The 13,933-nt window shown below is 39.8% G+C and overlaps 1 protein-coding gene across 1 annotated transcript in view; it reads left to right on the top strand.

Annotated features, from left to right (window-relative positions):
* DLG2 (discs large MAGUK scaffold protein 2) overlaps window positions 1–13,429 on the top strand; it is a 718,789-nt gene extending 705,360 nt beyond the window's left edge. The window contains exons 18-23 of the mRNA XM_041414252.1: window positions 3,550–3,600; window positions 4,358–4,459; window positions 5,315–5,487; window positions 6,194–6,303; window positions 11,496–11,587; window positions 12,283–13,429. Of these exons, the coding sequence (XP_041270186.1) occupies window positions 3,550–3,600; window positions 4,358–4,459; window positions 5,315–5,487; window positions 6,194–6,303; window positions 11,496–11,587; window positions 12,283–12,389 (635 nt within the window). The 3' untranslated portion in view covers window positions 12,390–13,429. The remainder of the gene's footprint in view (window positions 1–3,549; window positions 3,601–4,357; window positions 4,460–5,314; window positions 5,488–6,193; window positions 6,304–11,495; window positions 11,588–12,282) is intronic.
* The last annotated feature ends 504 nt before the right edge of the window (window positions 13,430–13,933 follow it).

A 13,933-nucleotide genomic window follows, 5' to 3' on the forward strand; every position in this document is an offset into this window, starting at 1 on the left:
TTTGATTTTTTTTAAATCATAAATGACTTCTAGCTGTCTTCATTACTACTACTTTTTTTTTTTAATTCATCTACTTAGATGTCTTTTCAGATTTTTTCATTCACAGGCATTAATAGGATGCCAAAATCTATGCATTTCCACTGCATAGATTGCTGGATTAGGGAGGGTGTTTACATGGAGGCTGCCCCATGGCAGCTCACAGCAGCTCTCCCACCCCATTACCCACACGATGAGTGCAGGTACACCAGACCTGTGCAAGCCCTGGGTGCTCTGGCAAGGCAGTAGGAAATGGGGCCTTTTTATGAGTTACATGAAAAATGCCTGATAGCTGCCAGGTCTGCAATGAAACTGGGTTTGAGTCTTTCACAGGCTCTCTGCCATCTAATCAGAAAGGAAAAACAGAGGCATCACTCTAACTCCGTTTCAGAGCTACCCATCTGAAACCCTATAAAATCCCTTAAAAAGATTAAATTAATACTTCTTCTGAAATTTATCTGGCAGTACAGGACCTCACTGCCCAGTTTATAGAGGTTATGAGTTACAACAAACTCCAGGTTATTCTTCTATTCCTAAGCACGAGAAAACACCAACAGGCAAACCAAGAGCAAAGGGAAGCAGGGAGTGGTCCAGAGAAAGTGAAAGTTCTCCAATAATTTTACCCGTAAGTGTATTACATTTAGGAAACTTTCCCTTTTTTTTGTCTTCCATTCCCTTATTTTATTTATTTTCTTCTCTTTTTGACTTGATGGGATTTTACTGAAGAACAGGGGAACATACCAAAATCCTACAGAAAGGTCTTTTTCTTTTTCTCTTTTTGTTTTATCTGTTAAATGTCACAAAGATTTTCCAGATCAGTACAGCTAACCTGTGCTAATTAAGCTGTTAACGTGGGTGTTAAATGAGGCTTAGGCAAATGATAAGTGCCTGTGTCCTGATGGATTTCACACTGTGTCTTACACCTCAAAGCCATCACAAGGTTATAGCCACCTGATTATTGATTGACTCTAGAACTCTCCATTATACTTAATACTTTATGGACTACTTGCAGTACTGGCCGAGTGGAGATCATTAAAGAGTACCATCTGCTGTAGTTAACATGCAAAACAGCCTCTGAGGAGCTACAGGATTTTGTCTGGACTGTACCTGGCAGGATTTTATTCACTTAGAAATTTAAGCTTCCTTAGTCCTTTTTCCAGAAAAGAAAAATAGTGGGAATGGTGCAGCTTTTCCCCACAGTCACACTCCCATGTTGAGTCTGGAACTGAGAGATGAAGATCCTTACCTCAGGAAGGTATCTGTCTTTAAGTTGTTGTGTATCACAGTCAGCCTCAAAGTTTCTCCATACTTACTGCAACACTTTCCAATGGCTTAAACTTCAGCACAATTTGAGTGGGCTGGAGAATTCTTCTTTGCCTTTAACCTGTCCACAGATGCACAAGACGTGTAAAATAGGTTTATTTTTCTCCCTAGCCCATACCCTACAGTGAGTGTGGATGTACCAAAAACTTTAGTATGGGAACATGTCTTCCAGAGAGTGGACAAAAAAGTCAAATCTGTACTGGCTTGTCAGTGCTTGTTATAAATCAGTGCCAAAGCCATGTATTAGTCCACAGAAAGGAAAAAAAAAAAAAAAAAAAAAAAAAAAAAAAAAAAAAAAAAAAGAAAGAATAGTTTCAGAGTTATTGTCTATTTGCCTCCAATTGTTATTGACACTGTCACTCCCATGAGATTCTGCTGTTTAACTGCAGATGTCTGCATCTGGCTTTGCTGTTTAAATGCTGTTAGGGGACAACTGACACAAATTCATCCTTCTGACTTTTTCTGTCTTCACAAAGTAGACATGTAAAATAAGTCAGATGACTCATGTCTTCGAATAAGCATTTGCCTATTTGTAGGCAGCCATTGGCTCCAAAGGGGATCTAGGGACTAGCTTGACATAAGTACTCACACCTGAGGTTTCTGAAATTAGTGAAATGAAACTCTTGCTGTGGATCTGTTTGCTATTGAAACAAATATCAAGCTTAAGATGGTATATGTACAAACAGGCTCCCCTCCATTAGGCTGGTATGTGATGGCTTCATTGCCCACCCTAAGACTGACTTTCTCAGGCTGTTGAAAAATATAGCCTTGGCTTCTGTGGAGTAGAGAACACACAGTGCAGGAGGATCCTAGTCCACCCTAGAGAGTGGATTTTTTCATCTCCAGAGAAATGAGATATCCTGAGTTCTACATCACATCTAAAATTTACTGAGAACCTTAAGGGTAACCAATACATGTGATGCATAAAACCTAGTGTAATAATAATTCTAGGTTTCCAACTTTGCCAAAAGCCAAAGAAAAGTGATTACAATATCAAACATTTGCAAACAGAAAAGAAAATCCCTTGTCCACACTCCTCATATGTTATGTGGCCTTATCTTCAAATGCTTTCTAATCTCTTCCTTTTATTAAAAATTAGTTCTCTCCTTTGCTGCTTCAGCACCATTGCTAGGCAGGAGTTGGTCCTGTCAGTTCCACCCATCTGTGGATCATCTCAGAGACTAACCCTGAACTGAGCAAAAACAAAGTCATCATTTTAAAATTTGCTAATATGTATTTAGAACCTGCCAGAGCTCTCATGTGGTACCAAGTATGTGACAGTGACCCAGAAAGAGAAATGAGCAGGAATTATTCATGCTTTAGGTGAAGAATCCTTCTCCCTATTCTCTTTCACTCCCTTGGATAGGAGGACAGCAATGCATCAGGACTGCACACCTTCACCCAAGTCATGGTCCATATAGTGCCGCTTGTTTCTCATAGCAAATTTCTCTGCTTTAGTCCCCTAAATATCACCATAAGGAAACAGCACTGTCCTAAAAGGGCATAGGTAGGACAAACATATACAATATGATGCTGTGAGAGCTTCACTGAAGAAATTCAAAACCTGCCTAGACATGATCCTGTACAACCTGTTCTAGGTGCTTTTAGCAGGGGGATTGGACTAGGTGATCTCCAGAAGTTGAAAGCCCCTTTTAGCCCCAACCATTGAGTCTGTGATTTGTGTTCACGGAAAGGATAAGGATCAGAAAATAGCTCATAGCTAAATGTTAGGCTGTGACTGCACTGGACTATGGAAGCTATGTACTGAAGGACAATCAACAAAAATATATATCTATTCTGTACATTAAAATTGTTCTGTCTAGGTAGCCTGTTGATTTACTCTGCAGCAACATGTTAGGACCTTAACAATAGGAAAAGCATTGCATCTTAAATTGCTGCACTGTCTTTATAAACAGCCTTGTATCAAATCACAAATAAAGGTATGTTGCCCGTCAATAAAAAACTCCAACTTCAGTAAATAGAATTTACACACTTGGAAGGGGAGGGTGGGGAAGAAAAAAACTGTGTCCATACCTGGAAGTTAAAATGGACTTGGAATGGTTCAGGTGAGAGGCTTATCAAGATAGAAGTGTTGAATCTGGTGTGTCTCTATGTGAAGCATTTTATCAAATTTAAGTACCTGACATGTTACTCATCAGCTTCAATCTCTTCTCTTTCTTCTCTCATCAGGAGGCCAAGAGGACTGCATCCTTTCTTATGAACCTGTCACAAGACAGGAAAGTAAGTTTCATCTTCTTCTGTATCACTCTTCCTTATGTTTTTCATTTCAGAGTTTGGGGGCCAGCAGAGCGGTAAGCCTTGCTCTGCCAGTCCCAGATTCACTGTGGCTTCCTTTTCTTGGACACTCAGTCTATTTTTATATGAAAAAACCTCTGATGTTATAGTATTCCTTGGAAGCCACCACTTCTTAACATTCCCAGGACTCTTCTTCCCAGTACATTCTCATGGACTTTACCAGTACAAAAAATTAATCAGTCTGCAAAATATTGATGTAGATTTTCTAGATTTACTGCAATATTGTCACATAGAAAGCCTTTATTATTTTGCTTCTCACGTGCTATGTGCCACTCTCCAGGGTAGATAAACATGGAAAGGCAACTTAAAATGGGAGTACATCCATCTGGTTTAATGGAGGATTCCCTCATATAACTTGAGGTGGAAAAAGGGCTACAATAGCCTTTCCATACCTCATGGAAGAGTCCATCTGCAAGCATTTGGGAGTGGCATTGTTGAGTGATAGCAAATGTATCTATGCTTCTACACAGTCACTTGACTTGTGCATGGACCATCACAGAGCTCTGCAGTGGTACTCATTCCATTCCCCTTTTTCATGTCAAGAAATAAAATATTAATCAATAAAATGTGCACCTATATTTTCATTTCATACATAAAGACAAAAACTCTGGTTAGTGATATTTGGGTGCATTTATTTATTATTGTGGTAAGACCATCAAAATGTGATCCTTTTGTTTTTCAGTTAATTACACCAGGCCAGTTATTATTCTGGGTCCTATGAAAGATCGGATCAACGATGATTTGATATCTGAGTTCCCTGATAAGTTTGGGTCATGTGTACCACGTAAGTATGATTCCACTCCTAGTTCTGAAGCTGAGTGAATGGTATCCCTTGGTGCCACACGTTAAGTAAATTTCTACAAAAGCAGCATCCGTGAACTATGCATAGTTATGTTTCTCAAAAGTCATTTTTTCATCAGACAGAAAAGGCAAAAAGAATGAATAAATTTAAAAAAAAAATTAAAGGTTGTGAATGTCTGAGAAAAAATTCTGAAAAGTTTGAAATTCCAGTAAAATGTTTCAACTCAATTGCACAGCATCCACCAATGAATATACAGAATTATCTGTGATTTGTGTGAGATATAGACTGTTGAATCAGAAAGCAATGTTAGACCCTGAATTAAACAGACCATTTATATATTGGACAATTAGAGCTTGCTGTTTATTTGTGGGCCTAATTGCAGTCGTACTTCATTTTAAATGGTTGTCTCTGGCAGTACACTAACTTAAAACTACTAGAGATGAGAACTAAATCAGGCTTATAAATAAGGCTAAATTGAGTTGATGAGATAACAATTCATTTTATCAATGTAATAACATTAAATTTAAAATATGAAATGCATTTTGTATTTGAGGTTTGTGTGTGATTCTGCTGAAAAAGTGGAATTCTGGTAAACCCTAATTTTATTTTCGCCTGTATTGATTGGAGGTAAACATCAGAAGGTATTACTACAAAAAGACAGCTTTACTGGCATTGCTCCATTAAAAACAATATGAAGTAGCCAGAGATCTGCTCTCAGATGTGAAGTGCCCTCACTTAGAGCAGACCCAACATTGCCCACTGAGCAAATTATGGTGGCATTTTTCGCACTAAATGTTTTTTCAGGCTTCTTCATCTTCTGTCTTTTGTTTCATGCAGATACCACACGGCCAAAGCGTGACTATGAAGTGGATGGGAGAGATTATCATTTTGTCATTTCAAGAGAACAAATGGAAAAAGATATCCAAGAGCACAAATTTATAGAAGCTGGGCAGTACAATGATAATTTGTATGGAACTAGTGTCCAGTCTGTGAGATTTGTGGCAGAAAGGGTAGGTTGACAGTAGTTTTATTGCTGGTGCAACATGATCTGCTTTGTTTCCAAATTGTGTCTCAGACATGATTGTCTGCCAAAAATATAAAATAGCTACAAAATGGCATCCTAATATTTATTGGCTTTGTAATGACTGCACAGGTGGAGTCTCTGACTTTGAATGACATCATCCTTGGCACTGTCTGTACATGGATGAAGTGCCATGAATTCAGGGCTCTAACACAGTGCCACACGTACTCCTCAAAACTGCCTCTACTCTTCCCTCTGTAAGAGTAGATAAACTAAATCACTTTCACAGAGGCAAAAGAACGAACCACAGAAAGATTAAATTATTTGCCTCAGGTGATACAGGGAGTCTCTGGTGTAAACAAGAACTGAATTAATCACTTAGAACATGGAGATCCTATTGCTTTTATTAACTGATTTTCCTCATCTCAAGAAAATCCTCCTGCCCCTGCAAATTTCCTCCCAGTGAAAAATAAATCCCAAGTTTGTTCCCATATCACCAGTGCATATTTATACTGGCACCAAAGCAAAGGAAAGAACGCAGTGTAGTGGAGTGCATGCCCTGGGCTACCCCTTCCCTGGTGTGCCAGTAATGGCCCCATTCCAGGGCACTGCATTGCAGATTTGCTTCCTTTCTTTTGGCTGATCTGCAGCAAAGTCTGCAAAAATAATAAACACATGCTCTCTCTTTCCAACAGGGCAAGCACTGTATACTTGATGTGTCAGGAAATGCTATCAAACGACTACAGGTTGCACAACTCTATCCCATTGCTATCTTCATTAAGCCCAAATCATGGGAGCCTCTGATGTGAGTATAAACTTCTTCAAGCATTTTATTCTTTTCGGGTACAGCCTCAAGTGGCACCACACAGGTCTTGAGCCTACATTCAGCTTGTTCTCTAAAATTATTAATAATGAGATGATGTAGGAAGAGTGCCCTCAAAACCTGTCATCCACTATCCTGGTATCTCAGGGATCAAGCCATAGCTTTAAACCTTTCAGACTGGCACATGTGGGATTATATGCTGGGCACAAAGGACTCCCTGCCAGTGGTTGGTGTACTTTCTCCAACCTGTGCAACGAGTTCATCAGGGACTCACACACACAGCTTGCCTTGTCCCATGCTTCCTTGGGTGCTCTTGTGGTTTACAGCCTGGCCAAGGGCACGAACCAGGGGTTAAACCTGTGTCAGACTTGAGGTATGTTCCTCTTCAGCAGCCCTTCATTTACCTGCAGGTCTGTAAGAGGACAGGCAAGGAGCCATGGGACTGGAGAAGGGCAAACAACACTTACAAGAATGAATGAGAAGGCACCAGCTCTGTACTGCCAAGACTGTCTGAGGGGACACACACTTTGGGGGTTAAGATCAAAACTCAATGTAAGATCAATAAGATGAAATTCAGCAGAGACAAAGGAGAGACAATGAAAGGCATGAGTACAAGCAGGGAATAATTTAGCTATAGCACTGAAGAAAAGCATCTGGCAGTTGGGGTGGATCACAGGAATGAATGGGTATGTAGTTGCAAAAAAAGGACCTTGCCATTGTGTATTCATATTCACATTCATATTCATATTGTATTAATATCAGTGTTGTGTAGGACACAATAGACTGCTATTTTGTTTTATTGGGGCCTAATCTGGAATGCTGACCTGATTCTGGGTTCCGCCCTGCTGGCGGAGGGGGAACAGCAATTATCTAGTGTCACAAAGAGAAGGCTGAGGAGGAAATATGGAATTGATATTCATCCTGAGTTAAAATTCAGGATAAAATACATGGTTATCAATTTGTTTTCCATGTACACTTACAGTTATACAAGAGCTATCAACTTAATTTGCTGTGATAGGGGTGAAATTTTGAACTCTGTGACAGTTCTGTCTAATATCTTTATTGATGACATCGATGAGGGTATTGAGTCTTTCACTAGTAAATTTGCAGACTACACCAAGCTGGGAGTCTGTGTCGATATGTTGGAAGGTAGGAGGGCTCTGCAGACAGACCTGGAATGGCTGGATGGATGGGCAGAGCCCAATAGGATTAAGTTTAATAAATCCAAGTGCCAAGTCCTGCATTTTGGCCACAATAACCTCCTGCAGAGCTACAGGATGGGGATGGTGTGGCTGGACAGTACCCAGGCAGAAAGGGACCTGGGGTGCTGACAGCCGGCTGAACATGAGCCAGCAGTGTGCCCTGGTGGCCAAGATGGCCAAGGGCATCCTGGCCTGGATCAGGAATAGTGTGGCCAGCAGGAGTAAGGAGGTCATCCCTCCCTATACTCAGCACTGGTGAGGCCACACCCTTAATGCTGCATCCAGTTCTGGCTCCTCAGTTTGGGAAGGATGTTGAGACACTTGAGCACATCCAGAGGAGGTAATGAGGCTGGAGAGGGACTTGGAACACAAACGCTGTGAGGAACAACTGAGGGAGCTGGGAGTGTTTAGCCTGGAGAAAAGGAGACCCAGAGGTGACCATATCACTCTCTACAACTCCCTGAAAGCTGGTTGTAGCCAGGTGGGTGTTGGTCTCTTTCTCTAGGAAGCCACTGACAGAACCAGAGGACACAGTCTGAAGCTGCACCAAGGGAAATATGGGTTGGATATTAGGAAAAAGTTTTTTACAGAAAGAGTGATCAAGTACTGGAATGGTCTGCCTGTGGAGGTGGTGGAGTCACCATCCCTGGATGTGTTTTAATAACAGACTGAATGTGGCACTCGGTGCCATGGTTTAGTTGAGGTGTTAGGGAATGGGTTGGACTCGGTGACCTTGTAGGTCTCTTCCAATCCAGTGATTCCGTGATTCTGCGGTTCTCTGATTCCCCTCCCTCATTGCTCTGCAAATGCCAGGTTGTGCCATAGGTTTGACAGCTAAAACATTGGCACTCCCCCTCCTGTGACAGATCTGTGTCTGGTGATGGTAACAGTGTACCTGCAGCCACCGGTCACAGAGCTGGAGAATTCCAACATGACCCATCCGTGGAATATGCATTCTTCTTGGCCCTGCCTTGACAATGAGCATATTGTATGTCTAGTCACATTACAAGGAATGATGTGCAATATCTGGTACTTGCACAGCACCATCCTGACTTCTGATTTTTCTACCAGCCTACAACACAATAATATTCTGATTTTGTTGCTGTATAGAAGGGGAAGGGTAGTCTGATAGCCTGCCTTCTGCACTGATTGTTTTAACAGAGATCTTGACATACAGTTTTCCCATTCATAAAACATTTCCATTATTTGTTTAATGCTGGCATTGCCTCTGGAGTGATTAAAAAAAACCCAAAGTAAATAAAAGTGGCCCTTACTCTAAAAAATACATCAGGCAGAACCAGAAAAGTGGCAATAATATAAAGGCTTTGTTGATTTGATGTTATAACAGAAAATCCTTGAATAGACTGAATAATGTTGTAAAGATGCAAACTATTATGACAATCATTCTGGTGTTGGACCAAAGCAATGCTAATAGTTCACTTAGGGCAATAAAACAAGTGGGCTGTTCAAGAAATGCCTGGACTTGGCACTCAGTGCTATGATCTCGTTAACAAGGTAGTGATCAGTCAAAGGTTGGCCTTGGTGATCTTGGAGGTCTTTTTCAACTTAATGATTCTGTGATTCAGTCTTTTTTATGTATGTAAGTACTGCAACACAAAAAAAAATATAGGCTTATCTGTCATAACTATGACTCCTGTTCATACAAATGAGTTGAAAGCTACTTCAATAGCAAAGTCAAAACACAAAAGACAAAAAATTTTCATCACAAGATGCAGAGAAACAAAGACAAAAGATTTATCTTTCATCAAAATCAGCACATCAATTTGTAGTCTTTCATTTATGCATATACTCATTTGCAGCCATCTGAAGTGGAGGTAAGAAGAGTCAAGGGAGCATAAATCAAGTTTGCACCTGCACTTGAAAAACACGTGGCCATTGCTGTAAACAAACTGCTCCCTCTCCATCCCTCCCTCCATTCCTCTCTTCCCACTCCTACATGACTCCACCTGGTTTACTCCCAGAGTCATGCTTGTTCACACGCTCCAGTCAGGCTCTTTCTCTAGAGGAATGAGGACAGTGGTGAGATCATGGGGATGGAAGTAAGAAAGAACCCACCTGGATGAGCTCTTCACTGGAAGAGGAGGAAAACCCTGGAAAATATGCACTATATTTTGAATTCGCCAGCTGTGCAGGTCCCCAGCCTGCACACCCTAAGGAATAAGAAAGAGGAGGGACTGCAATATGGCAGCACTTTAATTTCATCATGAAAAATGGACATCATGGTCCTCCCCCTTCTCCATCCTCTCTTCTAAGGGCACAGAGTAGGCAGAGTCAGGAACTAGCACAGTTTTATACCCCAGGCAAATCTACAACCTGAAAGTGTAATGCAAATTTCTACCTGTTTCAAAGTATTTCCTATTTTAAACACTTGTTTATATTTGTATCATCTTTTCTGCTGTTCAAAAATCTTGAGAAAGACTTCTCAAAAATTTGCCAGAAAGAGATCTGAAAGGAAGAGGATGTTGTTAGCATTGCAATATTTGTTAAGTGCCCATAAGATGAAAATGTTAAGTTTGCCTAAGAATTTGCAGTGGTATGTCCCACTGCAAGACAGAGTTTTAGTTCAGTCAACTAAAGCAGGTGTAGCTGATGTGAAGTCCACCTGAACTTGATTAGATAGCAAACTTTCCAATAAATAGAATTAGTATTATTACAAGTTTAGCAGAACAACACATGGATTATATTAAACCTTTTTATATAATCTACAAATAGCTGACATAAATTTTAAAATAAATCTTTCTTAGCCTTCAATTTATAAACCTGCTTTCTCCATGGCATTAGTACTTGCAAAAAGATTTTTCTAAGTATTGTTCCCAGCTATACAGTTACTTATATAGATGGACAGCTTTAAGCCATTTCTGGAAACTCCTTTTTGTATCCTGGACATTTTCCAGGATGTTTTTCAGAAGTCAAGTAGGTGTTAGCTGTAGCAAGTTCATACTGTTGTGCACTTCATAGAGCTGCTTTTTTTTTTTTTTTTTTTTTTTTTTTTTTTTTTTTTTTTTCAAGCCCTTTTTAAGGGTTTTTTTTTTTTTTTTTTTTTTTTTTTTTTTTTTCTTTTCACTATCAAGTCCATAATTTCCTACATGCATCACCCATGGCACACTGTATACAGTCCATTACCACATAATCATATGATTCAGTGCAAGGCAGAAAATCACATTTATGCTCTCCTAGTTGCCTCAGAAAATTTTTGTCATGTTTTAAGAAAAAAAGACTCTACACTGGGAAAAAATGATAGAATAAGCTAACTCTATTATTGATAATTTAGACATTTACAGGTGTATGAGTATAAGGCAGTGAATGAGCATGATCTTGATTCATTGCAAGTATGCAGTGGTATTAATACCTGAGCATGCATGGACAAGACAACTCATTTCTTAAAGTTATTAAATAATGTTTCTTTTGAAACAGAAACACTCCATCAAATAACAAAACATTGAAAAAAACCACAATGTTATCATCTGTCTTTGTTTTCATATTTATGAGCAGCCAATAAGCAGTCAGTACAGCCTTATCCATCTGAGACCATCAGCTGAGTCTGGGATATACAGATTCCTGAAGGAGCTTCAGGCAGGAGTGCTGAGTGCTTAGACTATGGGGCATCCTGAATTCCAGACCTGTCTATGGGCTCCTGATGTCTCAAGTCTATCTCATTTAGCAGCTGCTAGACTCAGGCCTTGTATTTTGTTTGAGAATATAGAGTAGTGAACCCAAGATAAAAACGTGGAGGAGAAAAGTGAAATGGGAAACAGTCTGAAGAAGAAGTTTTATACTACCTAAGAATGAAATTGAATTGAAAATATTGAAGCTATCCATGAACTGTTGGAAGAATTTTACCATTTCATTCTTTTACCAGTCTCAATCCATCCGTGATTCAGTTAAGCATGCCTTTTGAAAACCATTCTAGCAAGAATCTAAACCTTTTGATTACTTCCTCCATGTTTCTAGGGAAATGAATAAACGTCTTACAGAGGAGCAAGCAAAGAAAACCTATGATCGAGCAATTAAATTAGAACAAGAATTTGGAGAATATTTCACAGGTATGTTTTATTAATACCTTTCTTTTCCCCAAGATATAGTCTTTTATTGCAAAACTACTGGATCAACCCTGTCTTTGAGCTAGAGTACCTATTAGTAGAGTATGCCCGGAGCAAGGACTTCTGGCTTGAGAGTATTGTTTCCTTGAAATTCAAGAGCAGTTGAGGCACTTGACTCAAAAGTTTGATGTCCTGAAGGAGTATCTATCTATGTGGAGGGAAATTAAGGAACAAACCTCTGTGCTTTGTGTTACAGTTACTTTACCTTCTGTCAGCTTGGGCTTGATCTTGTTAACCTCAGCAGCCAAGAGTTGAACTCATTATAATCAGATCAGAAAGGCTGCAAATCTGCTGCTGCCCTCTGCTGAAGTAGGTTCTAAATTGAATGAAGTGTAAAGCTTGACCTCCAACAGTGGGAATCTCTTGTGCTGCCCTCCCCAGGACAGAAGTGCCAGTTCTCTGAACTAACCTGGCTCAGTCTTCTCAGTACGAGCAGTGGGATGGGTCTCTGCCACAGGCAGGTGTCATTGATTTGAATTTAGTTGCCGTCTGCAGGGGTATGACTTTTCCATAAACATCTCAGTATGCCAGTATTCCTTCTCATTTCATGAGTATCTGTGAGTGTGCTGGAGATCTGCTGACACTGGATGCTATATCTATCAATTAAAAGAAATATTGATATGTTTTCTCTACTGCAGCTATTGTCCAAGGAGATAGCTTAGAAGATATATATAATCAATGCAAACTTGTAATTGAAGAACAATCTGGGCCTTTCATCTGGATTCCTTCAAAGGAAAAATTATAAATTAACCACTGCACCTCTGATTACGACGGGAGAATATTTAGAAGAAAACTATAATATACTATTTGGAGGCTTTCCTGTTTTTGTTGCATTTATGTTCTTTGCAGTCAATGTGAATTTTGATGAATGTACAACACAAAGTGTTTGAAGCCATGAAGGACACTGATGGGTCAAAGGGTAGGAACAAAAAGACTTCTACCGTATAAAGCAAATCTGTTGTGTGCTCAGAGCACGAGTTGTAGGTATAAACTTTTGACGTGGAGACCCTCTGTCAAAGGGAGCTAAGCCACCTCCTATGCCCACGTGGACATTTTGATCAATTTCAATGGCTGAGCTCAGTGTGTTGATTGCTTTAGAGAAGTTCCCAGCTCTTGAACCTCACAGAGGGCTTGATCCTGCAAGGCGCTCAGCACTTGACCCCAATTCCTACACATGAGTAGCCTGTTGACTTGGAGTCACTTGTGACCCTTCCCTATGCCCTTCAGTCCCACAGTTCCAGTAGGACTCTTCACGTGCTCAGAGCTAGGCACAGGCTTAAGCATTTTTGCTAGATCAGGGCCACATGCACCTTGCTAAATCAAGCTCAGAGTATTTGGTCCACTTCCTACTGAGGTCACTGTTGGGACACTCTGTGACCTGACTGGGAGGTGGGTCCTGTTCCAAGCTTGTCATTGCACATTTGTAGTTGGTACACCTCGACTTTGGTAACTATGCACATCTTTTGATTTCTGAAACCAAGTCAAGCTTTTTTTTTTTTCCCCCTTTGGAAGCACTATTGCATCAGGAACTACCAACAATATGGTTTATTTTAATGGTGTTTAGGGGTGGGAGAGGATGGAAGCATTTCACACCACACACATGTGCACACAAACACATTCCCATGCAGACAGACACATGTATGAGGATTCACAGCACCTATGTTAACAAGGAGGGATACAACTGGGAAAAGCTTTAAAATTTTTGATTGTCTATTTTATCATTTATATTGATAGAAGGCACTTAAAGATGGAATAATTTATAAAAATATATTGATGTATAGAAACTAATTTCTATAGGTAAAATGTTTTTGTGAAGATATTTTGTAAAGATTAATTAATTGAAAGATTAAATATTTACACCCTTGTGCGACTGTCAAATGTAAAGAGGACCATCAAGTTGCATTATACCTCTTCCATAACAGATTCTCTATTATTAATGACAAGCAAGAAAATTCCTTAAATAGTAGTTGCCATCTTTTTTTTTCTTTCAATGTAATCCTCTCCCTTGCCTCTATTTAATCATGATGAACTCCTGTGGAAAGATCTCTTGAACTCACTGCCCTGTAGGAATTTTCTGAACACAAAAGGATAATGCATCTTTGAGAGGGACAACTATTCAGAAGCAAAATGCCTGTGCTTAAATGCAGCTAATAATTTCTCTCTTAGGAAGGAGGCATCCTAAATCCCCAAATGTTTTATGGCTCTTCCTGTTTCCCTCAGGGAAATAACAAAAGCATTTGATCTTCCCTCTCTTTGCAGCCAGGTCACCAACTAACTTGTATCTTCATT

The sequence above is a fragment of the Onychostruthus taczanowskii genome, unplaced genomic scaffold (genome assembly GCF_017590055.1).
Source record: "Onychostruthus taczanowskii isolate IOZ18803 unplaced genomic scaffold, ASM1759005v1 scaffold44, whole genome shotgun sequence".
In the NCBI taxonomy this organism is placed as follows: domain Eukaryota; kingdom Metazoa; phylum Chordata; class Aves; order Passeriformes; family Passeridae; genus Onychostruthus; species Onychostruthus taczanowskii.